The sequence below is a fragment of the Aythya fuligula genome, chromosome 22 (genome assembly GCF_009819795.1).
Source record: "Aythya fuligula isolate bAytFul2 chromosome 22, bAytFul2.pri, whole genome shotgun sequence".
Taxonomy (NCBI): Eukaryota; Metazoa; Chordata; class Aves; order Anseriformes; family Anatidae; genus Aythya; species Aythya fuligula.
In genome coordinates this window covers 5720026-5747048 of record NC_045580.1, presented here as the reverse complement: position 1 = coordinate 5747048, position 27023 = coordinate 5720026, and the positions used below count along the sequence as shown (strand labels likewise).

Sequence of the window (27023 nt, the reverse complement as noted above, 5' to 3'; positions counted from 1 at the left end):
CCGTGTTCATCACCTGGGCCTTCAGATAAGAGAATTTTTCCTGTAAAGGTCTCCAGGACCTGTATGTGGCTGGTGCCCAGGAAGACACAAGGGCTGTTTCCAAGGTCTCGCACACTGGCTGGTCGCTGCCATCCCTCATTTGTGTGATGTGTGGCGTGTAACTTGCTCCAGAGGGGGAAACGTCTCGGAAAACATGTATTATTATTATTATTATTGGTTTGGGATGTCTTCCTTCTGATTGTTAAGCTATTTTTATAAAGGCAGTGATGAAATCTCAGCTGTATTTGCAAAAGGATTTAAAGGAAACTGTGGTTGCCACAGTTTAGCAACTTAACTGTCTGTGCAAGTCGATGATACAAAAGCCATGCACAGGGCTTCAGTGAAATTAAACATGGAAATAAATATTTTCTCCTATTATTGACGAGGTCATTTTCTGCAGCCTGGGAAGCTGCAGAAAGCAGCTATCTGGCCCCCTCTGTTGTTACAAACCTTCCTTTCGTGCTGCTTTTTACCTCAGGCTCCGTGACTCGCCCACCCACCCGGGGCAGACCCCCGGAGGTGGCCGAGCCCCGAGGCTCTGCACCTGGGGGGGGGGGCTCAGCCCTGACAGCGGGGCAGTGCTGGAGCCTGTCAGATGGGCACTGGGACAGAACTGGGAGGTACTGGGAGGCACTGGGAGGCAGGCACCAGGGGTCACGATCTGCCTCTGGGTCCCTCCGCCCCCAACTCGATTTTATTTCCCCTCAGCAGCGACCCCGGGGCCCGCTCCGCCCCGGCCGGGCCCGGCCCACGCATGCGCGGCGGCGGGGAGGCGGCCGGCCGGCATGACGGCCGAGCTGCAGGCCGCGGGCGGCGCCCCGGGAGGCGGCGGAGCGGTGAGAGGGGGGCGGCGGCACCGGGACGGGGAACGGGAACCGGGGGGGAGCGGCCCCCGGGGAGGCCTCGCCTGGGCCCGGCCCGGTTGGCGGGGAAGCCGCGGGCTGGGCTCGGTGCTGGGCTCGGTGCTGTGCTCGGCGTGGTTTGCTTTTAAACCCTCCTCAGGTACCATGGTGAGACCGTGGTTCATTCCAGAGAGCGCGCGGGTAGCCCTGCATGGCATGCTCTGTTCTTGCCAGCCTTCTAAAATTCTCCCCCTGTAACATCCCTCGTGAGTTTTCACCTTTCTTTGGTACCTTTCGGACCTATCTCCAGCCGCCTGTTACAAACGTCAGAGCTGCCTCGCCCGCAGCAGGCAGGGCTGGGGATGAGGGCACTCAGCAGGGTGCGTGGCTCTGCTCTGAGAGCCCTGCAGCATCTCTGCGCTCTTAGAAGAGAATAACTTCATGAGAAGTGTTCCTCAGGGGCAGCGTTGAAGGAATTTGCAGGACGAAGGTACTGATGGAGCACACCATGCGTTCAGAAGGTGTTTGTGTGGCGGCAGTTCCAGGTTTGCTCAGGGCCAGGTCAGGAAGGCGCACGATGTACAGGAGCCTGTGTGCACGTGTGCTGATGGACAGGGAGCCAGCAGGCCATTGCTCCTTGTCGGGATGGATGCTGGCTTGTAAAAGGTCTCGCTTCAGGAATGTCAGCATTGTCGGTGCTACCGTCGGTAGGTTTGCAGGCCTCCTCATATCCATTTTGCTGGGTTGATAAAAAGCACAATTGAGGTGCAGTGGCTGAAGGTCATCTGCTCCGCATGCCTCTTCCGTGCCAGCTACAACATCTGCCTTGCACGCTGTTATTTATGGAGCCCCTTGAACTTATGCACCGCATTTACACCCTTCTCTGTTTCCAGTTTCTCCTCAAAACAAACTACTTGTGCTCAGATCGTATTAAGGAAAATAGCAAAACCTACAGGCTTTATCATTTTTATCTCCAATACCTTCCATTCCTCCCGGCATCTCGATTTGAGAGTCAGCTCCTGTTGCCATAACGTAATACTAATAGCACTGTCATCGTGGTCGTTATTTTTCTGGGAGGTCAGATTTCAGCGTTTGCTTTGGTTTTAAAGGTGCGATGTGTATTAACAGCTGTAGCATGCTACCACTATTGTTTTGAAAACAGCTCTGGAGCTTGTTTTAAAGTACCATGGAGCATAACTCCAGAAGCAATCAACCAGGCTAGTTAGAAAAATAAAAGTTCTCTCCAAAAACTTAACAAATTGTACACACAGAGCGTGGTTCCCCTTGGTTTTTGTGGGCTGCCAGTCAGCCGCAAGCCTCTTGAAACTTGTTGTACGGGATAAACTTCCTGCTGTTAATACAAATGTTTCTTATGAAAGGTTGAATGAAATTGCCTTAGAAATCCAGTAGAATTTTATGCAGTAAGTTAGAGCTGTGGGCTGGTAATTAGTTTTTATGTTTACTGCAGCCTTTGCGAGTCCTTCTTTCGGTGAAGAAGAAAAGCCGATGAAATCATGCCCTGTCCTGCCTTGGATTTCATTATTGCAGTGTGGTTTATTAGCATGGATTTTTCTCCGATGGAAACATATGCCCCGCAGCGTTAGGTAGGGTTAGCCAACGAGAATACAGCTCACTAAGGTAGCAAAATTAGCAACGTGATGTAATTGGTTTGCTGTAGTGAAAGTATTCCTGTCCTGAGGCTCGTGCTCTTGGCTTCTTATCGCAGCGTCTCATTGTGCTGCTGGCTCACCGTGAGCCTTTCCAGAACATCTCAGCTCTTCTGTTTTTTAGGTGTAGGGACTGAAAAAGCGTGTATGAGGGATTGGGAAGGATGTGTGCACGTCCTCACGTGCTGCTTTTTGTAGCAGCTTACCAAAAGGGTAATTTAAATGGGAATATGATGAGTAACATGTTGGGAGAGTTCCCATCAAAAAAAAAAAAAGGGGGGGGGGATTTGTCTTCTAACCAGCCACCTGCGTGGATGCATGCTATTTTTAAGATATTTGTGCATGGTGTAGCATCTGTCAGCAGTATAGATGTATATATAGCTCAAAAAAGTAGCTGACGTTCCTGGTTGCGACTTGTGCTCCAGTTGCATTAAAACACGGTAAGATTTTTCCCAGCGATTAGAGTAAGCAGAAATTTGAATTTATTGCATTGCTCCGCAGCATTCCCAGTTCAGATTAATTAAACGTGTGATCTGAAGAACCCAGGATCCATCGGCCTGTACTGGCAGCAGGATGCCAGATAGCTTTTACCAGTCAGGCACACGCAGCAGCCCTCTCTGTTTGTCCTGCATCGAATCCGTGCTGCGCCAGGCGGGATTCCAGCATTGCAGAGCTGCATCTCCTGGGGTCGGCTTTCACTGGCGCTGGGCTGCCGGCAGCTGCTGCTCCAAAGGGGGACGATGGGACCTCACTGCTGGGGGAGCTGGCATTCCCCAAAACTATGCTGTTGAAGTTATTCATAGCACTGCAGCACTTGGTGGACGCAGTGACTGCTCCTCTGGAAAAAGAGGCGCGCCCGGCCGCTCGTGCAAACCTCTGTATAGGCAGCATTGCACGCTTGCAGGTAAAGTGCATACATGTAAGTTTATCAAATCCTTACACACTTAACACATCCATTAAGAAAATGATTACAGAAATGTTCTTAGGTGGCTAAGCTCAGAATATATTGTTGGCCGTGGCTGACAGACAACAGTAAGTAGCTGACCAAACCTGGAGTTGCTGTGAGGTGGGAAGGAAGAGCCATGGAAACTTCTTGGGCCCCTCTTCTGACGCCTCATTGTGAGTGAGAGATGACGTGCACAAGTGGCATGTGCAGCCGGGCTTAAAATAGCCCCTCTCCAATCCCCCGAGAGCGTACCAGGTTCCTTATATGTCCTGCTGCTGATGCTACTGCTTTTAGGAGAGCGGTGCTGGTGCCCCCCAGGTGTGGCTCATCTGATGGAGTGCGTGGTGCTTCATCTGGGGCCTGCTAACATGCTCTTGAGTGTACAACAGATTGAAAGTTAGTCTGTAAATAGAAATTCTAACTACGATGTTGAAGCTGATGTTGGTTTTGTTACCTGGCACATTTAACTGAGCTTTTGTGTTGATCTCTAAGTAAAAAGGAAAGAAAGAACAAATGCTCTGGTGAGCCCTTGGCAAGCATTGCAGAAGCAGCTTGATGTTTTTCTTGGTCACCTTTTTACATTGGCTTTCTTTATTTCTCGCCTGTAGGATTGCCAGATGCTTTTAAACCAACTGAAAGAGATAACAGGAATTCAGGATTCAGCTTTCCTCCAAGCAGCTCTGAAGGTTTGTATATGTTGTTAAGACCTCTGATTTTGTCCCCAAAATCAGGCAAGTTCGGGCTCTCTTGAAACATAATTCAAGGGTCAGATATGCACTGGCATTTTTGCGGGCTGATGAGAAACTAATCCTTGCTGAAATAGTCAGTGTGTGGCCTGCGTCAGTGACACAGCATGTCCTGAATGGAACGACTTGCTTCCTAAGAGGGGAACCATAAATCATCATCTATTTTCTACCCCGGTTTCTACTTCATTCAGATATATCCGTGAGGCAAATACATACAGGAGTCCAGCATTTGTTGGTATCAGAAGGAAATAGAATTTTAGGGCTAGCATGTATTCAGATGCATCTGAAACAAAAGCTCGATGTGAAGTTGAGAACCCTTCATTTTTTTTTTACAATAGTAGACCTTAAAGTCTGAGCTGCAACAGCACCTGCCTTGTTAAACCATTGTAGGCATTCTCTGGTAATTCTGCTCCTACAGGGCTGTTACCATGCGTTACAGTAAACACAAATTTTGAGGGGCAAAGTTTGTTTTTCTTTATTTAAATTGTTTCAGGAGTTATGGACCACTGAAATCACATTTGCAACTTTGTGACGTGTGGTTGTTTTGTTGATCACCGGAACAGTCATTTGTGCTCTAAAGTGAGGGGACAGAATCATCTCAGGCAGTTAGAGAAACAACATTTATCTGGAAAGATCCTTTCTCATAATGCATGTTTTGATATCTTAAATTGTAGTATTGACTGATTACAGCTACGTCAGGCTGGAATCATCAGACGCTATTGCCTTGAGATGTGTCAGCAAGAGTTGCATTGTTTATATACAAAGAGACTTGTTTATATACAAAAGGACTCATTTAAGGAAATTTTAAGTTTCATTGAGAAATAACATTCAGAAAATGTTAGCATAAATGTAAAGTAGTTTAACACTTATTTCATTGTTTAAAATGAAATAGAAAACTAGTCTATTTGAGCTCTTTTCTAGAATGAACCAAGATCAGTGTTTTGCATGTTCTTCAGATATCTTGTGCTGCGTTATGTCAAGTGATTGCAGTGTGCATAGCCTGCAGTGATGGTCTAAAGAACGCCTCAGGATCAGTAGGATATATATGGCTTGAAATTCTTGGAGAGTTTGATTCCTATGAGTCTCTCCCTGTGGCTAAGTACCCTGTTGCACTGCAGACCTATTGCTATTTGAATCTCTGGCAAGGGAAATGAAATTAGTTAATGGAGTCTATAATGCTCTAGTAATAAAGGCAAAGTGCTTTCCATCAGATAAATTGTAGCCTTTATTATATTCATTTTTTACTGCTACTTGTCGTCAGTAGATAGCTTTCTTCTGTGATGAGAGAAAGCAAAGTTGGAGCCAGTATGCCTATCTTTACCATGGATGCATTAAATTTCATACAAATTTCGATGAAGTAACACTGGAACTATGGATTTTTTCCATGTCTTCCTCCTAGGCTGCTAATGGAGACCTAATGGAAGCAGTCACCTTCCTCACGGAGGAGCATGCTCAAGAGCCTGCTCGGGACACAGCTGCTGCAGAGCCATCTGCTTGGGAAGGGAGTGCTGTGGGCAAACAGCTTCCACAAAGTAAGTGGGTCATCTCTGCTCACACTGGGTCTCCTAAAGTTCTTCTTAAATGTTGTCTGAGATAAAGTGTTGAGCCTCCCAGCTTCTGCCAGTGAATCTCTCCCATTCCTGTCCTGGCACAGATTTTGCTAATATTTGTCACTTGCCTTGGGCTGGTTCAGGGAAATAAAACAGAAAACAAACAAACAAACAAACAAAAAAAAAAATATACCAAACCACTTTGGTATCGGTAAGGTTAGTTTTCCTAGAACCAGCTCATCTCTGGGTCAGCTAAGGGCCAGTTTGTAGGTAACAGATCATGCTACAAAGATGTATTTATTTTAAACAACTGATCAGTTGGTTAACACAGAAAGACCAGGAAACTCCTAAACCAGAGAGACCAGAATAGAGAACCAAATCAATGTATGTCAAGGCATACATTTCTTTCTGCAGCATTAACTTGCAGAGCAGGTGAATTGAGTGTTCTGTACAACGTTCTCATGAAAATTTAAAACAAAATGTTATTTTGACCAGCAGTTTGATTATGTGAGGGTTTTTTATAAATATTACCACAGGAAGTTGATTCTGTGTGACCATGCGAATTGTATTAAATTAAAAACCTTGATTTCTCAAAACAGCATCAGTTGTCAACACTGAAGTCAAAGCACAGCAAATACAAGCAACAGCTGGTGTTCCTGATTCATTATTTTAATACGTATGAAATACTCCAGCAAGCTCTGAACTTGGGTGTAAAGAAATCTGGCCTTTACACAGCTGAATGGTCTGTGCTCCTAGCCAAGCCCACTCAATGTGGTTTTTTTTTTTTTTTATGATCTCATAGTGTGATTCAACCTAAAAGAATTTTTTCTTATAAGTTTTACTAGAAAATCATGCTTGCATCATGTTAAAAGTCATGTTTGTGAAGTGTAACATTTTCTAGAAGTTCCTTTCAAAGAAAACATTTGCTTCCACCTGGTGGAAAATTGATTAGAATGCTGCTCTGCTTCTAGATGGTGCTGCTCTCAACCCTAACAACAAAGACGACCTCCACACAGTTGTTTTCAGACAACTGGAATCACCAAAAGGTCAGGCTGCAGAAAGAGACGCTGAAAGGTCAGTGGATTTGAAGTTTGTTTTTGGTTTTGCCAGATATTGTAGGTGGATTCTTAAGCTGATTACATTTTTTGTAACTGCAAAACAAACATAAATCATGTAAAAGATGTGTATCTGCTGCTTTTAGACAGCGTGTGGATTGTTACCGTCTTCTTGGTGGTATAGTTGATCTTTACTTTTGGAGCAGCACTGCAACGTGATGGTTGAAGTAGAAAAAATAACTTTAGTTGTGTCCTATTTGATTCCTGCTGACATGGCTGGCATGCCAAACAAAGCAATGCTTTACTGGTATCGTAGCACTTATTGAAGAAGCACCATGAAATCTCATGTATCAATTCACCTCACTCCAGTCACCGTGTAGCTCTCTCCTTTTTACAGTGGGTTGGGTTGGATTGAATTTGCCTCCAGTAATGACTAAGTAGCACTAGATACTAATTTTGCATGCAGCTAGTTTACAAAGAAAAACATGCGTATCTAATACCTCATTCCATCATCTCAAATTATCTTCCAGTCCTGTTTTTCATCCACCTCGTTTCAGAGTTGGAACTTTTTTGGAGTCAGGTGAGATATTTGTTGCCTGTAGTGCCAGATATCACCTGACAGTGTTCAGCTCTGCATCCTGCCTGTGACTAGAGTACAGCTTCCAGAGTTTCTGAGACTCTTTGTGAGATGGTGTTTCACAAAAGTGTTCATGTTTTGTGACAGACCACAGGAAGTACATTCTGCTGAAAACAAAAATCGTTCCAAAAGGAAACGCTGTGAAGTTTGGGGAGAGAATCCCAAACAGAGTGACTGGAGAAGAGTGGGCGACTGGCCTGTTGGAATGAAAAACATTGGTAATACATGTTGGTTTAGCGCTGTCATACAGGTAATCTAATGGCAACGTTCTTGTGTGATAGCTGCAGTCTTGGAGACAAAATATTTATCGATTAAAATTAAATATTTAATATCTTCATAGTTTCCTGTGTAGAGGAGTGAATGTGGCTATCCTCAGATAATACTGTTTTTATTTTACATGATGTTTACTCTAAGCATACGTAAAAAAAGAGCAGTTAAAAAGAGTTTTTGCATGAAAATAGATACAGATGCATATAATCAGTGTGTGTGCAATTGCTTTTTTTGGTGCGGTGATGTACAAATACTTAATGGATGACAGAAACTGGACCGGAAAGGGGAACTGATAATATAATTATACTGGCGTCACTGTTAGCTCTATAACACTTGGGGTATCAGGTTCTGGTTAATGGAATACAGTGGCACAGATACTTGAACTAATAAGCAACTAGGCAGTGTATATTATTAGTGATAACCTGAACAAGAAGAGACAACACTAAGTGCCACTGAACAAATTTGTCTCTTCTAACCATTTTACATAGCAGATAAATGTTAATCAATCATGGCTCTCTAGCTTTGAGAAGAAGTAAAAAAAGCTGCAAATGAGCTCATTTTTCTGTGTGACTTGCTCTTGTATGCGTTTTCTAAGCTTGCCTGTACAGAATAGAATACTCATTAAACTGATTATATGGCCTGAAGTGGGAGTATGAGATTTTCTTTGGAGGAGCATGAGGAATATGGAGGGTGCAGATGTAAGCAGTCTGTGTACCACACCAGTACTTCTTGAATGTTTATGTAGTAACACGAGGCCATTGAAGAATTAGCAGGGAACAGAAAAAGCTGTGGAGTAAGACTCAGTGGTGCATAAAACTGAAATGAGTCAAATCCTCGTAGGTGTTGATCAATTGTTACCTCTCCTTTCCTTTCAGTCTCTGTTCCAGTTGCCAGAATTTCGGAGGCTGGTCCTTGGCTACTCTCTGCCACAAAATGTACTTGAAAGTTGTCGTAGTCGCACTGTAAGTTTTCATCACGTAAAGCTGTGAAGTTTCCCTTTTGTGGTATACTGTTTTGTTCTTTCTTTAAGCAGATTTAATTTGAAACAGGCCCTCTGAGACCTCTGTTCATATGTTAACAACACTTAAATTGCCTAGCTGCTTTAAAGACAAATTTGGGAAATACTTTACAAAGACAGAATTGCTGTAGGAAAAAAAAAAAAAAAAGTAAGCTTTTCTCTAGAGCTTCTAAATGAGTTGTAGGGAGAAATCTGACCCATAAAACTTCTTGGCAGATTGTTCGTTTGTTATATGCTCCTCAGAAGAACTGGTATTTAAGGCAGTCTGAAGGTCCAGTACCTTCTGAGAGTGGTCAGCAGGAGATGCTTAGAAAATATTTAAGGAAAGTTATACATAGAATTATCTTTTGCTTGTTATATATGTCATTCTCGGTTTTGGCCACCACCATTTAGGAGATTCAGCGTACTTGCTTTTGTCTGTGCTCTTGGTATTCTAAAAAACCCAAAGTGCGTAAAGAAGAACTTCAAAAGTTACCTTACCTTTTAGCTATTATTACTTCTGGCACCTCCTTTCTCTAAGGTTCCTGATAAGTTATTTTTTTCTCCCATGCATCCACTGGGAGATCATATTGTTTCCAAAAAAGGACACTGCATGTCTTTCTGCTTTTGTCCTTTATTAAGGTCATCTCTTTCCTTGGTCCTTAGCTTACCTCTTAAGTCATGTGCTTGTTTGTTTGCACTTTGTTTTTAAATGCTGCTTTTTGAGCTGCAGGAAGGGTTTGGCTTTTCTTCTTTTTGTGATGCAGGGAAAAAGAAATATTGCATTCATGCAAGAACTTCAGTGTCTGTTTGCTTTAATGCTGGGAACACGTCGTAAGTTTGTGGACCCTTCTGCAGCACTGGAACTTTTAAGAGATGCGTTTAGGTCAGCTGAAGAACAGCAGGTAAAACCACGTTACAAAGCCTTTTGCTTTTTTTCAAACCAGCACTTGCTAACAGAAATTCTGTTTCACTTCATCCTCTTATTTTCAGAGAGCTCTTCGCTTGTTGGTCAGCTGACAAGCAGCTGTCCCTGTGTCACTTAGGTGAAATGCACGTGCTTGGTAGTTAAACAGCCACTGTAACAGTGCTGTACCCTGTGCCATCTGGGTAGTAATCACAATAATTTCCTCCCACTAGCCTGCAGATGAACAGGGTGTTCACTATGGGTCTAAATCATCGCAGCACTTCAGTTTCATGCTTCTTTCGGATGGGTAGGTACAGCAGTACTGGTTGGGTTTTGTTCACATAGGTTTGTGAAATCAGCAGAGTGTGAAAACACATCCTTCTTGGTATGTTTGACTCTCAACTTTTGTCTCTCTTCTAGCAAGATGTGAGTGAATTTACACACAAACTACTGGATTGGCTGGAAGATGCATTCCAGCTTGCTGTGAATGTCAAGTGAGTTTTTTATGATACCAGGAGTTTGACTTGTCACTGAGGAGAAACAGATTTTAAATGTGACTGCTCAATAAATGAGAGGGCTTTAAATGAAAATTTTGAGTAATGAAAAAGACTTCTTTGTTTACTGATGGTGATCCTCCGTCAGCGTGAAATGTGCTTATGGACTGTTAGATCTACATTTCTTGCTTAAGTGTAGGACTGTATTCAATGCCAGTATGGACTACAAAGTGTATAAGCTTTAAGGGAACTCAACAGACTGGTGTAAAAAGACCTGGTTGGTTTTGATTGTGTTTTGTTTTGTTGTTTTTTTTTTTGAACTATTTCAAAATAGTTCACTGTTTTTTCCTTGCCAGTATTATTATGTGCTTTTGAGTGTGGAAGTATATGAGAAGCTTCCTCTCTGTTTTGTGCTTTGATAGAAAACTGTATTTTTGATTGTAGGAAGATTGCCAAGCAAGTGCTTAGATTAAGAGTTAAGGCTTTTTTGCAGCCTAAAGCTGCAAATGAATTCTGTGCTTTTTCTTTCTGAAACAGAAGCCCTGCAGATAAATCTGAAAACCCAATGGTACAACTTTTCTATGGCACTTTCTTGACTGAAGGTGTCCATGAAGGTGAGTTAAGGTTTTGGTAGATTCACTTTTTAACTCCTTTAAGAAATTTGATTTGTGGCAGTGATAATACATGTTTTTGTTGCATATCCTTGATGAATTTGCCTGGATCTTCATTGTTATAGCAAACTTGCAAATAGTCTTCTTTATAAAATTGTTTTTAACATCTATAAAATATGTCTTCTGAAAGTATTTAATGCTTGTAAGTGCTTCTGTGTTTGAAAGCACTTATTCTGTAATGAGGCTTACCCTGACAGACATATAGAAAGCTATATGCAGTTCATTTCTTAAAAGTAGTGCATCTAAACTGGTGCCCATGACAAACTCTCATGTTAACTTGACGAAATGTGGGTTTTGTATCATTTTCATCATCCAGGCAACACTTTTTCCAAGATCGAAACCTTCGGTCAGTATCCCCTGCAGGTAAATGGGTATCGAAACTTGAATGAGTGCTTGGAAGGAGCCATGGTGGAGGGAGAAATGGATGAGGAGACTGCAACTCAGTCAGTGAAATACGGACAGGAGGTTAGTTGCAAGTTTTGTTGTTGAGGTTTTGGTTGCTTTCTAAAGAAAAATTAAATACGTGTAGCACAGGTGTGTCTCAGTATAGTGTGATAACTTTAAATGGCAATTGTTAACAGTCACTACTAACTGAATAAAAAAAAATTGTCTGCATACCTGGAATCTCGTATAAATGTATGTTAGTGTTACATAGATACTGAGTCTGCTTATTTGTAAAGATGTGTTGTCCTATGTAACCAATTAGAGGAGTTTGTTTTAAATTAAAAAGGTAAAGAGCTGCTTCTGATGCAAGTGTGATAAAGTCTCTCTCTTTCTGTTGAAGCCTACCTGTACCTGAGTAGGGGGAGAACCACTGCCTCCATATTTTCGGAGGGTAAAAGTACAGTGCTTAACTCTATGGTATGCCATTTGGAATTTGTATCTTTCTCCCTATTACAGTGTGTGTTTTTTTCTTTTCATTTTCACTCTTATCTTCTGACTGTGCTGATTTATTTTTTTCTTTTAAATCCTGCAAATCACAAATCAATCACGAACTACTTATCTGCAGCAAACTAGAAAGCTAAGATACATCATTATATTCAGCATCCTATATACATTAAGAACAGCTGAGAAGTTAGGTTGAGAAAGACTGAGAAATAATATTAAGAATTTTGCATAGGTGTCTGGCTTAGAAGGGATAAAAAAGTATTTCTGTTCAGTGAGAAGGTTTGAAAATGTCTTGCTGTGGTTTAAACTAGCAAAAGAAAAATGAAATCTTGCGCTGCTAAGCCCTGTCTGACTTTGGTCTCAAATGCTTGTTTCTGGTTTTCCTAGTTCCTGCGTGAAGCTGTTTGGATGCATTTGCAGCACATTTAGTTGAAATTGGTGTAGGTTGGTGCCAGAGACAAAGGGATACAGAGAGCTAATCAGGCAGGTTCACTTCAATCCAAGCTTTTTAGCTTCTTCAACTCCTTTTCTGAAAGGCAGAGGGAAATTGGACTAATGACAGAGATGTTTTAGTCTTTCTGTGTCTGTGCAGACAGAACGAAAAAGCTCTATTTCCAAGAAATATGATTGGAAAAAGTGCATCTTAATTTTACTTTCTAGGAAGTCTGCGTGATAGGGGGCATAGAGAATAAGGTGCATTTTGTCTTTGGAGAACTTAGGTGAGTGCACTGAAGTTTTAAAGGATCACAAGGATTAATTAGAATTACGTTTCCCGTAGGTAATAGGGGTGTAAATCTTTCCTTTTCCGTTTTTGGGTTCTCTTGTTCTGAAGATTGGGCTGCTTCTGAGAAAGCTCTGCTAACTGGCCATTTCCTTCCAAAGCATTTAAAATTATATATATATATTTACTGTGAAGGGGATTCTTTTAGATATAAAATTTGCTGTTCCACTTTGGTGTGGGGCAGATTTATTGTGGCAGGACATCTGACATGAATCATGCAAAAGAAAATGACCTTAGTGTGTTCATCATGAGTCCAACAGAGAGTGTTGTCTGTTTGGTGCCATGCTAAGGTAGGTGAAGTAAACGGGAAGTGGATGCTTGAGATATTTGTGAACCCAGTAAGGCAGAGGAAGTATGAATTCAACTGAGAATTTTTCTTTCAGCATGGCTCTTTGAAACAGTTGCTATATATATATAGAAAATGGGTTTCTTGTCTGAATCTCCTAAATTGAGTAGTTCTAAAACAGACACAGAGAGGATAAGGAATAACACACTGCTTAAGGACTTCTGTTTTGTTATTCATCATTGCATGTGATCTGTGTTGGCAAATAACTACTGTAGAGGGTTGTAGCTGACATCCAGAGTTTGTGTAGTGTCTGGTAATTTTCTGAAATTCAGTGCTGAACCAGTTAATAAGCTACCAAGCTGGGATGTGTTAGGCAATGAAAATTAGTCTTCTTAAAGTTATTATGAGGTTGCTTTATGGTAAAAGTGTAAAATGCAAGTGAAAGAAATTTAATCTCATAAAATTTGATTTTCTGACTAGTCACTCCATAAACACAATATACATTAAGAATTTAAAGACAGCTAGATATTTAGGATCAGTCTAAAATGTGCTGTTTGGCAGTCATCTTAAAAAAAGTCCCCCTGGGGGCATTTCTGCTTTTTTTTACAGCGCTGGTTTACAAAGCTTCCACCAGTATTGACCTTTGAACTCTCCCGATTTGAGTTCAATCAGTCACTGGGACAGCCAGAAAAAATTCACACCAAGCTAGAATTTCCTCAGACTATTTATATGGACAGGTGAGATTTTCTGTTGCATGGTATGTTTAAATCTATTGCTTTATTTTAATTCAAGAAATTTAAAAGATGGTATTGGTGAGCAAGGAAAGGATTCTAAAATACTTATGAAAGACTGGATCTGAGAAGTAAATACATTTCACGTGATTGGGCTTTGTCTGTCTAGGTACCTTTACTGCAGCAAAGAGCTTATTCAGATGAAGAGAGAAGAAATGAAGAGATTAAAGGAGAGAATGACGATTCTGCAACAGAAACTGGAAAGGTAAGTAGTCAGCTAACTTTATTTTTGTATCACGTGGAAGTTTTGTAAATGCTTCCTTTCAAACAAGTATTCGAAGAGAAAACATAGGAAGGAGAAATACCTGTGTTCTGAGAAGCCTGGAGTGTGGAAGCGTGTTTTTATACGAAAAGGTTGGGTTTGTTGATGGTTTCTGCAGATTAAGGATATTGTTACATGAGAAAATTTTTAAATACTGCTGTTGGAACTGTCAATTGTATTTACATGTTTCCTTGAAAAAGTCTATTAATACCTTTAAAAAAAACTACATTATGTGCTGCATTAGATGTTCTTTACAGCTTAGCATTTGGCATTATTTATGTAGTGGGGAAAATCAGTAGCAAAGATCTGGTTTGTGGGCAAACAGAAGGCTTCATTTTCCAGGTGCTTTGTCTAAAAATCTTTTTAATCAGCTTTAAACTTGCTTAAATTTCTTTTATATTCGATTATGACAATTCCGTGAAAAAGTGGAAGGCAAATGCTTGTCCTGCACTGTGGTAGCCTTGGAATTGTGTGTTAGGCATAGCCTCTGTCAGGCATCGTGCGAGCGGTTCATATTTAGGTCCACGTGTGGCATTGTATTGAGTCTGGCTGGGATGGAGTTTGTTTTCTTCTTAGCAGCCCGTGCTGTGTTTTGGATCTCTGACTGCAGCAGAGCTGATAACTCACCCATGTTTTGGCTATTGCAGTGTCAAGGCTTCCTCTGCTTCCCACTCCTCTCCCCCCAACGGCATGCAAGCTGAGGGTGAGCAAGGAGGGGACGCAGCTGGGACAACCCACAGATGTATCCCTAAACAACCATGTCACACACTGTCACAGACGTGGAGAGCTGCTGTAAGGTTACTGCTAAACCAGCCCTAAACTCAGTCTAGGCTTTGGAAACGGCCAGTCTTTAGAGAGGGAACATCAGCAGCAGCTATCAACAGACAGAATCTGTATGGTGCCAAGGCAGGGGCATGCTTCTCAGTAGTGGAAACATGATCTGAACACTGAAAGGGATAGCAGAGGGCTCTTCTTGTAGCTGCATTGCTTTATGAGGAACAGAAGAGCTGGATGCATTTGAGGAACAAGTGTGTGTGCATAGGCCCTACTCATTCTTCAGATTCTGAAAAGGAAATTGTGGCAGGGCAAGGTCTTTTTAAAAATAAAATAAAATAAAATCCAGGTTTGTATATGCTGTCATAATGAGAGTTCAAAATTACTTTGAACTTTGCAGCTTTGTGAATGTTCAACGAGGAAATGTCCTAAGATTGAGATACGATTTCTGCGTTCAAAGCAATTAAAAATAAAAACAATTATTCTATGTCAGCTCTTTGTAAACATGTTGTTTACAACATGTGTCGTAAATTAATATGTAGTAGCTTATTTGTTGCTCTTCTCAAGCTTAACCAGTCATGTTGTTTCATTAATGGAATGTTTTGCTTTGTTATTGTAGGTACATGAAATATGGCTCTGGCCCAGCTCGCTTTCCACTACCTGACATGCTCCAGTACGTTCTTGAATTCATCACTACAAAGTCTGCTGTACCTGCGTCTCCTGAATGTGTATCTTCTGCTCAGGACTCTGAGACAACTGTCCTGCAGTCCCAAGCTGGGTCGTGCATTTTGGACGTGCTTTCACAGCCAAACGGGTTAGTAGATAGAAATAAACATTTTTAGGAGAACACGTTACATTTCAACTAAATGCTACTGGTTTTCATTCTGAAAGTGAATTATGTATGTGGGCTCTTGTGAGCATGATGGCCTGTACAAGTGCAAGTAGTCAGTGGCTACTTTATTCCTGATTTGGTTCTGTTTGTCTATGTACTAACACTGCAGCTAGTCTGCGTTTTTTGAGGGGTTTTGTTTGTTTGGTTTTGGTTGGTTGTTTTTTTTTTTTTTTTTTTTTTTGTGTGTTTTTTTTGGTGTTTGCTTGGTGTTTTTTTTGTTTTTCCTTACAACAGCATTGCCATATTCCATAAACAGTAATTCCAAGTTAAATTATATGCTCTTTTTTTGGTTAGGTTACTATTTTTTATCACTGTTAAATTACTGCAATATTGGATAATTGCAAACCTGCCCAGTTTGGTTGGCCTCCACTCCATGCTATGTAAATAAATTAATTTCCTAGTAAGGGATGGAATTTTTTGGAATTACTCATTGTGGGTCTATTCCTCACTGTGTTCTTCCAGTTCTGTAAGAATTCTAGCTTTTATTTGTCCTGCCCTATAATTTAATTTGGTTTGTTAAGGAAGAATTGCATTTCCATTAATTTATTTTCTTTGTGTTGTACCATCCTAAAATAAAAATATCTGCTCTGGCTCTTGAGTAATTTTTGTTTAACCTCTTTTATTTTCTTTATTAAATCCTTCTCAATTTTTTATGAATCTGCCTGTTACTATGGGATTTTGTTTTGCAGCATACTAGAAAGAAAGGATACTAAGACTGAAGATGCAGCTGTCTTTTTGGGAAATTCCTCGCCGCAGAAAAAATTGGATGTGCCACTCCAGCCTTCTGGTTCACCAGCAGAAATATCTGAACGGCCAGCTCCTCATGTGGTTTCTGAGGAAGAGATGAACCTTGTTAGGACATGTCTACAGCGATGGAGAAATGAGATTGAACAAGACGTGCAAGGTTGGCTCTAAATGTTTGTTGTGTTTTTTGTGTTGATTGCCATCCTGATTTCCTCTCTGTTGCTTCATCTGGATACATCCTGAGCTATGCCCTGTGGTGTTCCTGCTCATCTAAAAATACTCCTCCATGTTTTGAGGTACATGGTATACCCACTGAGCTTGGACCTACCATCAAATAACCTTGTACAAGTTTCAACTCTGTTAAGTTTATTTGATCGTTATTGCCTGGCTTCAAACTTTTTGAAAGTGAAGAGGGCCAGAATAGCCTGGGTAGTCATTATTTTTTATGTATTTTTCTCATTCGTGATGTTCTTGGCAGATCTGAAGGAGTCTATTACCAGAGTTAACCTATCCATTGAGCAAATGTACTGTGACCCTCTCCTCCAACAGGTAAAAAATGCAGCTTTGTTAGGTAAATATTAAACTGATGATGCCGATACTGTTTTTTGTTCATCGTTGTCAGTTCAGGTTATCCACTTTGTTGTATTTTTAAAAAATCCCAGTATTATGATGAAGAGGAGAAAGGATTTGTTTAAAAAAAAAAATGTTTTTCCCTTAAAAGTCAGTTCTTACACAGCAGTAAATTTAATGTATGACTCGTCTTGTACAAGGCAACATCTGTGAATGTGTTTTATAACTTCTTTACAGAGATCAGACAACTTCCTTTACTAGAAGTAGGTCTGAGAACTCTGTCCATTTGAACTTGCAGGTTCCCTATCATTTGCATGCAGTCTTGGTACACGAAGGGCAAGCAAATGCTGGTCACTACTGGGCCTACATATATGATCAGCCTCGAAAAAGCTGGCTCAAATACAATGACATCTCCGTGACAGAATCATCATGGGAAGAATTGGAGAGGGATTCATTTGGCGGCTCGAAGAATGCTAGTGCCTACTGCCTGATGTACATAAGTGATAAGGTGTCCAGCTTTGTTGCAGGTACTGGAGTTGCATATTTCGAGTTCTGTGTGTTATGTTTTTTTATGTATTATGTTGAACCTACACAGTAGTCTTTTGTTATGCAGCCTTCCCTATTATTGGTAACAGTTATTGGTAACAGTTGCTTAGTCTTGCGAGTTTGTTTGCAGTGCCAATGTATAAATAGTTATGTGGATAAATTATTGTGCACGTGGCACTATACATGGCCAACAGCTGTAGAAGAACCTAATAATTTCGTGCATGGTACATTTTGATGCAATAAATAGAAGCAAACAATAGAGAACTGTCATTCTGTTCATTGCTAAATATTGCTGATGAGAATCTGGAAGTTTTTCTTTGTCTCCCTGTGACAGGTCCATTTCTGGAATGAGCCCATGATTTATTTTGTTTTTTCCCTATTTAATGCAATTTCTGTTGTTTTTAAAAATGCTTCACTTTTACGGTGTGTGCATAAGAAAAAAATCTTTATACCAGAGATTTCATCATTTGGTTTTGATCATTTTAAGACTTGTCAAAAGCTAGAATTTCTTGGGTTTTTGTGGTATTTTAAAACTTAATACTGAAGTAGATATAAAAGGTGTTGATAAGTACCAGCATGAAATTCATGCTTTCAAGTCCGTGTGGTTTCCAACCTCTATATGTTATGTGAGGTTGTAGATGCGATGTGTTAAGCTTGATTGTGACTGTTCCACTGTGGGCAGTTTAAATACCTTTCTCTGTACAGTGGTAGCCCTTGACTACAGATGTATTTCTGACAGATGTATTTCGCTATATGCAACTGATGCGTTTCTTCCAGATGAAGATGATGGCTCAGAGGTCGGACAGTTTCAGAAGGAGGTTGAAGCCTTGCCCCCCGAGCTGAGACACTACATTCAAGAAGACAATTGGCGGCTTGAGCAGGAGGCAGAGGAGTGGGAGGAAGAGCAATCTTGCAAGATTCCTCAGATGGAGCCATCAGCTGCTTCTGAATCACAGGACCTGTCCTCTGAATCAGGACTAGGTGATACCACATCTGATTTTGTGATCTTTGTTGTAACTAATAACAATCAGTTGGTCATAAAGACCGCGTTTTGGAGCCTTATGTAAATGTCTAGGTATCTTGAAGGAACAGGTAATGAATTAGCAAGGGCGGCTGGTTTGGGGACTATGTCCTGGCAATGCAAAAAGCTATTCTACGATTTTTGTACATCTGTCCTTCCAGGCTTATCAACAGAAATGGTGTTTTCTATTCATTTAATCATAATGAGCTCATTTCATTGCACTTCCAGACTTTTTTTTTGTACAAATGTTGAGTAGACAATATCCAAGCGCTATTCTCTTGAGTGGGAAAGTGTTACTTAGCAATCCCTGACAGTGTGTGCCATACCCACTGAAAAGGTTTCGTGAGGCTTCTATTCACAAGTTCACGATGAAATACATTCAACCTCTGGGATGAATGTAGCAGCTGTTTAATCATGCACAGAAGTGCTACAAAGCATTTTTAGAACAAGAGAGGAAAAGAAGACGTAAATGGAGAGCAAACATTCGTTACAATATTGTATTTTGATGGAACCGAGTAACAAGCTCACTCCAGACTTGAATAAAGTATTAAATTGGTGTCTTGTATCATGTTGTCTGGTGGTGCAGCAGATTAAAATGTTAATAAAGCCATTGTGTTATGTTGGGCCAGAATTCCTGAGAATGTGCACTTTTAGTAGAGTGTTACATCTTTAGTGCTGCATAACAAAAATGAAGGTGGCTGATAATTTCTAATGTAAATGATTTTGGATGCCATTCACAGTTAAAGAAGTTGGTATGTGTGCCTGGTAAATTTGAAAGAGGGCTGCTTTCATCTCATGCGCTTCCTTTTACCCTCTGAGCATTTGAGTCTGTGTCTTGCAGTTCATGTTCTAATGCCACATCACTGTCTTGACAGATCAGTCTTCAGGCTGTGAGCAGAGCGCGCGTTCTCTGTCTTCTGAGCATGCCATGATTGTGAAGGATCAGACTGCCAAGGCCATTGCAAACACAGCCACTGCCTATGAAAAGAACGGTGTTGAGGCAGCTCTCTACAAGGTAAGGACTGAACCCTGGCCCAGAGAGCAACCTGTTGTTGTCTTTGTATCATTCTTCTTAATAAACCTTTGCTTTTTCTGTTTCTGTGTAATTATGTAGCTGTACCACATTTAACTCGGTCCCCTCCTGCTTTCCTGTATTTTGCTTTTGTTTTTCTTATTCTTTTTCTTTTTCTTCTTGGCCACAGCCAAAGGAGGTAGAACCAATGAAGGCCCACCCGGGAGAAACAACCTTTACAGTTCAGGCAGAACAACCACAAGATGCTAAAGAAACAGAGTCTGCTGCCCAGACTAGCTCACAGGTCTCTGAAGTGGAAATCCCCAGTGTGGGGAAGATTTCTGTTAGATCTGATGCAGATGGATATAATGAGGAGGTACAGCTCCCAGTGCAGAAGTTAATTACTGACCATCACTAACCTATAACTTTATAGTCAGTTGGCTTTGAGCTTTCTAAGACTGGATACGACAGACGTCTGTCACAGAAACAGTACTGTTTTCAGAGTAAACTTTTCCCCTGTAGAAATAAAATTTGGTAGCCAGACCAAATTGATTAGTAGCTTCTTTTCTAAATGCAATCAGAGAAGCAGCTCAGTAAAAAGCACTCAATCCTTAGATCTGCTCAGTGTGCCTGTGGGTGGTCTTTCTGGCGTAACTATATCGAAATTGCCCCTGATGTATTACTTTACTTACAAGCCCCTTTAGGTCTTCAGAGTTTTGTCCCATTTATCAAAGAAGTTGAGTCCTAGTAGTGTAACTTAGAGAATCCTAGCTACTGATTTGAGTGTTTAACCTCATTTATACATACTTGAGCAACATTCTAGAAGCTGGCTCTTTCACAAGTCCCGTTGAGTTAGTTGACTATGCTTCATACATGCTTGTATGAAGTTAGCACAGTGAAATGCTCTGCCACAGGCACGGCTGTCTTCTTACTTGCAGTGCTTAAGAAAAGTGAGTGGGACATAGAGGGGTTAGGGTTAGTGTGCTTTATGTTCTCACTTGCTGAATTTAGAAATTCAAGGCTTGGAGCAACAAGCCTTCTGATGTAAGTGCTTAAAAAATCTGCATGTCAAGTGCATGTGATAGGTGGAGTAACCAGTATGTAAGCAAGTAGCACCTCTGGCTTATTCCGCCTGAATTCGTATGATTTCCTTTAGACTTTATCTTTTGAAAGTTTTTCCTTTCTTCACCATGCCTTTTCTTCTTTTCCTGTCTGTTACCGTTTTCCTTGTTGTTGTTCGTGTTTGTTTTCCTGCTTTCATGGTAGGTGATGCTGAGTCCAGCCATGCAAGGTGTCATCCTGGCTATTGCAAAAGCCCGCCAGACCTTTGATCGAGATGGGTCTGAAGCAGGGCTCGTTAAGGTATTCTATTTGTTTGCTAAACTGAGCAGCATGGAAATCAGTTTTCACAGAATGAAGAATGTTACATTTAAAGACATATCAAGAAAGTGAAAGGAAAGATTTGTGCTTTTTTTTTCCTTCTAACTAATGGCTTTTCTGTTTGTGCTTGCATAATGTCCTTGTTCCAAACAATTTTTAGAGCTTGTAAGCTCTGAGGAAATAGCAGATTTTACTTTTTTCTGTTTATACTGCTTATTCTTTGTATTCTTTGAGGGTATAGGTAATTCTCTCTGTCTGTTTAAAAAAAGAAAAGTAGACTTTCTTTGCCTTTTAAAATCTGTTGCATGTCCTTGATGCAAGTGTCAGGAAATAAACCAGCACTCATGAATTTTTTTTCTTTGGTCTTGAAAATGCATACTTACTATAACCACTGTTGTAAAATGTCTTCAAGAAATGAATGCATGACGTAGAGGGACTTGAAAGAATGTAAACTGCTGAATACTGAAGTTGGTGTTAGGTTTTAGAGGCAGGTAGATCTAATGACAAAAGGTGGCAAGGGAGAAATCACCTGTGTTACTTATCTACAAGAATATGTATCACAAACTACTCTTGCATCTTAATGCAGATAATACAGATGCAAGAGGATTACACTTGATTTTGGCAACCTGGCACTGGCAAGAAGCTTACCAAAACTATTTGAGGAAGTTATGATATACAATGCCCCTTTTCTTTTTTTTTTTAAATTTAGCTTCAGATGTTTTTGGGCTTCTATTCACCAACAGAACGTAACTAAGCAGCAGAGGCTAGTTATCTCCCATGAGAATCCCATCATTGCAGGACACATTTAAGATCTGTACTGGCTCCTGTAGAATTCAGGCGGTCAGAAGCGTGGACGTTTCAGTACGTATGTTTCATTGGCAGGCATTCCATGAAGAATACTCCAGGCTCTATCTCCTTTCCAAAGAGACCCCCACCCCTCAGAACGATGCCCGGTTGCAACATGTGCTCGTTTACTTCCTGCAAAACAATGCTCCCAAACAGGTTGTGGAACGGACCCTTCTCGAACAGTTTGCAGATAAAAACCTCAGCTACGATGAAAGGTTTGTGCTGTGGATTCCAAGATGAAGTTTTTCTCATCTGGAAGCAGCTGGGGCCATTCTTCTGACTTTCTCATCTCTGCTTATACGGAGCAGGTCAATTAGCATTATGAAGGTAGCACGAGCTAAGCTGAGAGAAATCGGTCCTGACGAGGTCGATATGGAGGAGTATAAGGTAAGGGACTGAAATGCCACCTTTGATTGATCCTTCACACTGTCAGAACTCATGCTGTCCAAAGCAGCATGTGGGAAACTGAGAACGTGGTACAGAACAGAGTAAGCACATAGAGCAGTAGCTGGCATGCCTGTAGGTAACAGCCTTGACTGGTTTCATCTGAAATTTGTATCTTCAGAAACTATAAGGGAGAATAAGTACACTGGAAATTTCCTGAGCTTTCAGGAATGTTTATGCAGTTGACTAAATCATTATGTTGAGTGCATGGCTTTTAAGAATGTTAATCTCTTTGAAGGGTAAAGTCTGCTATACTTCTGAGTTGTGAAGGAATGTAAAACTTGGGTGTGCATGTTACAGCTGAAGCTGATACTCTGCTTTCTTTCTCCTCCTCAACAGAGATGGCATGAAGACTATAGCCTTTTTCGCAAGGTATCTGTTTACCTGCTTACAGGGTTGGAGCTGTATCAGAACAGAAAGTAAGCTTACTTTAATTGTGTGTTTGAATATGCCCTTTGGACTCCTGTACTAAAATCTAAGTGTCTTGAACTGGCATTATACTTGGTTTAAACACATTTTGGAGCTCTTTAGACTCTTACGATTTTTTAAAGGGCCTTCTTTTTCTCCCTAACATTTTAGTTGCATAATTATCACAGTCTGGAGAAAGACTGTGCTGCTTTGTGAAAGGTTTGTATTTTGAAAAGTGATTTTTCCAATCCAGGAAAAAAATTAATAGCTTCTAGAATTATTCATGGATGGAAACAGATTTCTGAGGTGGCTGGCAGTGATGAGCTGCCAAGTTCAGGTGGTCAAATGAACAAGAGGCTGGGCAAGAGTATGTTAGAGTTTCTCTGAACTTACATCTCTCTATCAACTCTTCGAGAAGTTGGATCCAGCAGTTGTTCGGTTTTCTCAGCAGGGTTTTTATAAGGTCAAAATATATAAATGAACTGAAAATATTATCCTTTGCATTTCTGTGAGTGTTCTCCCAAAGTGCAAAGTTCTTGGAGCAGTGCAGAAAATGTTGGCATTCATGGTCTCAGCCAGTTATACACAAACTTTAAAGGGCTATTCATAAGGTACTCATTTGGAACGCAGGGCAAAAAGGAACATTACTTAATTTGACACAGAGCATCTGTTTATGCTTTGGCAAGGAAATTTTAGTTTTTCTGTTGGGTCTGATGTTAGTTACTGTTCAAGCTAAATCGAAAATATTTCCCAAGTTGACATGATTGACCACACTGTAGCTTGTTACAGCAACAGATGTTGCAGGCTGGACAGCTGACACTCTTCTCCTAGGTACCAGGAGTCCCTGACCTACCTGGTCTATGCCTACCAAAGTAACACGGCTCTGCTGATGAAAGGAACCAACAGAGGAGTGAATGAATCACTGATTGCCTTGTACAGAAGAAAGTGTCTCTTGGTGCGTAATGAAGTGCGCTCAGCTCATTTGGGGAGGGTTGTGGAATGGTAAAAGCAGCCTGGTTAACATCAGCTCTTTTTGTTCTGTGATGCAGTTCACTCACTGCTCAGTACACGTTGCCCAAAGGATCGGATTGGTCCATATCTCCTTCCAGGAGCACATTTCATTAACATGCTGCTTTTTCCAGGGAATGTTCCAGTACTGCTGAACTTACTATTGGGTTTTTAAGTCAGCACTTTTCAAAAAAGCAGTAGTTGTTTTGGGTTTTGTCCGTTAGCTTCCTTCCCTCACAATAATTATTTCTGATGCTGATGGCTTCCTCTTTCTGAACAAAAGGTGATGCCCTTTTCAGTAGGAAGAAAAAAGCAGTATAAAAATTAGATTTGTTGTTAGTTTGTGCTCTGTAGTTTCCAAGCCCAATGTGACTCTGTCTTACACCTGTTACCATGGCTTCTGCCCCTTATTGAGTACCATCAGTATCATAGAAATCTAGAATAATTCAACGAAAGAAGGTTTCATGTGATTTTTTGAGGAATCTTGTTAAAGGTAAATATTAAAATCAGAATTTATAAATAAGCTATATATATGCTATATGCACATATAACAAATTGCATATATTTATATAAACACATACATTTTTTGTTTTCTGTAGTGTGATTCGTTTGATAAAGGTTGCTGTTCCATCAAAACCTAGCACCTGGTTCTGTTCAAGTCTTTCTCTGATTCTCCCTCCTCTCCTAGAAGTTGAATGAGGTGGCAGCATCTCTGTTTGTGAGTTGTGAAGAAGCTCGTGTGGCAGAGGGCATTAGTATCCTGAATGAGCTGATCATCCCCTGCATGCACCTCATGAGCACCTGTGACATCTGCCAAGAAGATCTGGATGCCATTGAGGTCATGAGAAACCGCTGGTGCTCCTATTTGGGACAAGAAGACATGGACGGTAGGGAATGACTGCCCACATTACCTTTTTCACACTGTTTGTGGTCAGGGCAGTGTCTAGATCTTAATTAGAAAGGAACTGAAGGGCATTTAAAACAGCATTAGCATTGTAGCAAGTCTGGGTATTTCTGATGGAGGTTGTGAGAGGATAAATGTATTTGTATCATCAATTGAATTACGCTGTAGAAGAATTTAATCTTTTTATTTTTTCACTAAAGTTGCAGAAAAAGGCTTCCTCTTCATTTAAGTGTGAAAAACTAATCTAAAAATAATGATTTAACATTGTCTAGATGGGTTTTAGTTTTGTTTCCTCTTACTAAATTGAGGGTTTTCTACAGATAGCATGTGAATGCTTCAGGCTTAATTGCCCAGACTGTATGGGGAGCAAACGCAGAGGAACATTTCACTACGAAGAGAGGATTGTTGTGTTGTAGCTGAATTTTGGTCCTGGATGGCTGTCCTTGTACTGTGTTTTCTTCTGCAGTCTGAAGTTAGGCTTCTGTGGCTCCCCCCATGTAATTTTTCTTAAGGGATGTTGGTTTCAACCCCCTTTATCTTATATATGAAGGTTTGGGGAGTCATTGCAGGTTTTTTCTATCATTAGGAAAGGGCAAATTTGCCATAGGAAAATAAGGCAAAGACATGCAGATTTGTTCTCCAAATACTGTTGTAAAGAATAAATTTATATCAATGTGTGCTAATAGGCAAGTTTCCCATTCTTGGGCTTGTCATAACAGCTTTTACTTAAACAAAAGGTTATGAAGAAACAAAAGTAGGCTGCTTGCACCTCCTGTCCAGATTGTGTGAGGTAGTTCAAATGTCACCACTGTGCTGATGGTTTTCATCATCTGAAAGAGCCTGTCCTTTAATGCACAGTCTGATGCTGGAGTTCGTGTGGTCAGCTCATTCGTATGGTCAGTCATTTGCCATGAACTGAAAAATGTCTTCTCTCTGGGTTGTCCTGTGAAGCTCTGAGATCATGAAGGCTGTGAAATGCTCTGGTTCATTCCAGTATAAAGCCAATGTTTGAGAGTCACCTTGAAACACGTAGTTATTTCTGACTTCTCAGCAAGCACAGCATCTTGAACTGAGAAAACCTGATACCCTGGTAGCATCTGGTGCTGCCCCAAGACAGCCAGGTGTCAGCAGAGCTCTCCTCTTTATGGAGCCCAGCATAGGCTCCACACAACAGACAGGATTTGGGTGCTGAGTGAGATCCAGACTAGCATCTGGTGCAATGACTCCAGTGCGTCAGCAGATGCTGCTCATCCCTGTGTGCAGGGTGCGGGCATTCCTCAGGTTTGGGTGATCGTTCTCAGAAAGGCATCATCGTTCCTTAGCTTGGAGCCCTCAAACCCTCTCTGTCTGGTCTTTTACTGTTTCAGTCCCATTGACTAGTTCATCCTCTTCCCCCTTGACAGCAAACCTGCAGATGAAGCTGGGCGAATTGCTTCCCAGGCTGCTCGACTGCTCTGCGGAGGTCATTGTGCTGAAAGAGCCCCCGAAGATCCGGCCCAACTCCCCGTACGACCTCTGCAGCCGCTTTGCAGCCGTGATGGAGTCCATTCATGGTGCCTCGACTGTGACTGTAAAATAGATGGCAGACTTTCCCCCCGATATGGTGTGCTATAAACCACCCGCCTTCACAGCATCCTCCCATCAGGCAGTGTTTAAAAGGGAGAGGGAAGAGAATTGGTGATTGATATTCAGGCCTGTGTTCTTTGTAAATACAAATGAATAAAAAGCAATATTGCACTTTTAAGATAATATGTTAAGTAAGCATGCAAAAGACATGAGCCACTGTTACTAATATGATCCAACAGGTACCTGACAATTCCATCTGCTTTATATTCCCAAGACCAAATGAGGAGTTGTGTGTTTTGTTTTGGCAACTTTCTCCGCTGTCCAGCAGGCACATATCAGTGGGATTGTGACAATAGCAGAGGAAGAGATTGGCTCATCTAGTGAGCAAAACTATTAGCTGTCAATCTGTCAGACGCACTTACATCTTCCTAAATTATTAGCTGCAAGACATTATATATTCAGATCTTGCCAAGCTTCTGCTAGCAGAAGTCTGAATTGTGCGATTAGGAAGCTGAGAGGAACAATGGCACTCACTCTGTATCATGTGGTCAGTCATGCATGCAACTGCATATTTCAGTTAAGTCAAACAGGCATTTGCCTTTTGTATTTTAACTGGCAAAAGAAAATATGCAGGATTCCTCCTCTGAGAAAGTCAAAAGCAAATAATGGCAGAGACAAGAGAAAGGACAGAACTGTAAAGATTGCCTCCACCACGCTTGTGCTACAGTGATAGCTGACTGGTTAAAGGACATAAAACCCCTGAAGCGTTTTCCCCTCTTGGATTGGAAAGTGAACTTCCTTCTCACCACTGGTGGACTTTCAGTGCTGGATTAGTGATGATAACTGTAAAGGTTAGAATCAGCTTTTTATTTTTTATTTTTTATTTTTTTTAATTAACTTTCCATTTTTAAAAAAAAAAAAAGCAAGCCCATTTGGATTTCCTTTCATGAGCAGCCTGTAATTGTTTGAACTCTGGCAGTTTTTTAAACCAAATGCTGTAAGAGGAGAGGGTAAGCCTGTTTGTTAGGACTATGCAGGTTTTCTAAAAGTGCAATAAAAGCATTTGTTCTATGTTAGAA

General features: G+C 41.0%; 1 protein-coding gene across 4 annotated transcripts; it reads left to right on the top strand.

Annotated features, from left to right (window-relative positions):
- The first annotated feature begins 819 nt into the window (after nt 1-819).
- On the top strand, nt 820-27023 carry USP28 (ubiquitin specific peptidase 28). 4 transcript variants are annotated; one of them, XM_032201801.1, is made up of 26 exons: nt 820-875; nt 4103-4180; nt 5640-5772; nt 6762-6864; nt 7570-7732; nt 8628-8714; nt 9517-9654; nt 10077-10150; nt 10688-10764; nt 11138-11286; nt 13386-13513; nt 13677-13772; nt 15223-15417; nt 16185-16399; nt 16718-16788; nt 17108-17336; nt 18133-18336; nt 19252-19391; nt 19579-19764; nt 20655-20750; nt 21651-21829; nt 21923-22001; nt 22398-22477; nt 23298-23421; nt 24163-24361; nt 25782-27023. In XM_032201801.1, exons 1-26 carry the CDS (start codon nt 825-827, stop codon nt 25955-25957), a joined length of 3450 nt encoding a protein of 1149 aa, XP_032057692.1. In that variant the 5' UTR covers nt 820-824; the 3' UTR covers nt 25958-27023. The 4 variants fall into 4 exon arrangements, with proteins under 4 accessions (XP_032057692.1, XP_032057693.1, XP_032057694.1 ...); XM_032201802.1 differs by lacking the exon at nt 19579-19764; XM_032201803.1 differs by lacking the exons at nt 19579-19764; nt 20655-20750.

What these genes read in the sequence shown, in the direction of transcription:
- USP28 (XM_032201801.1), top strand. Translation starts at nt 825, where the DNA reads ATGACGGCCGAGCTGCAGGCCGCGGGCGGCGCCCCGGGAGGCGGCGGA. An exon ending in GGTTTAGCGCTGTCATACAG is followed by an intron (nt 7,733 to 8,627) that starts GTAATCTAATGG and finishes CTTTCCTTTCAG; the next exon opens with TCTCTGTTCCAGTTGCCAGA. An exon ending in CAGACTATTTATATGGACAG is followed by an intron (nt 13,514 to 13,676) that starts GTGAGATTTTCT and finishes TTGTCTGTCTAG; the next exon opens with GTACCTTTACTGCAGCAAAG.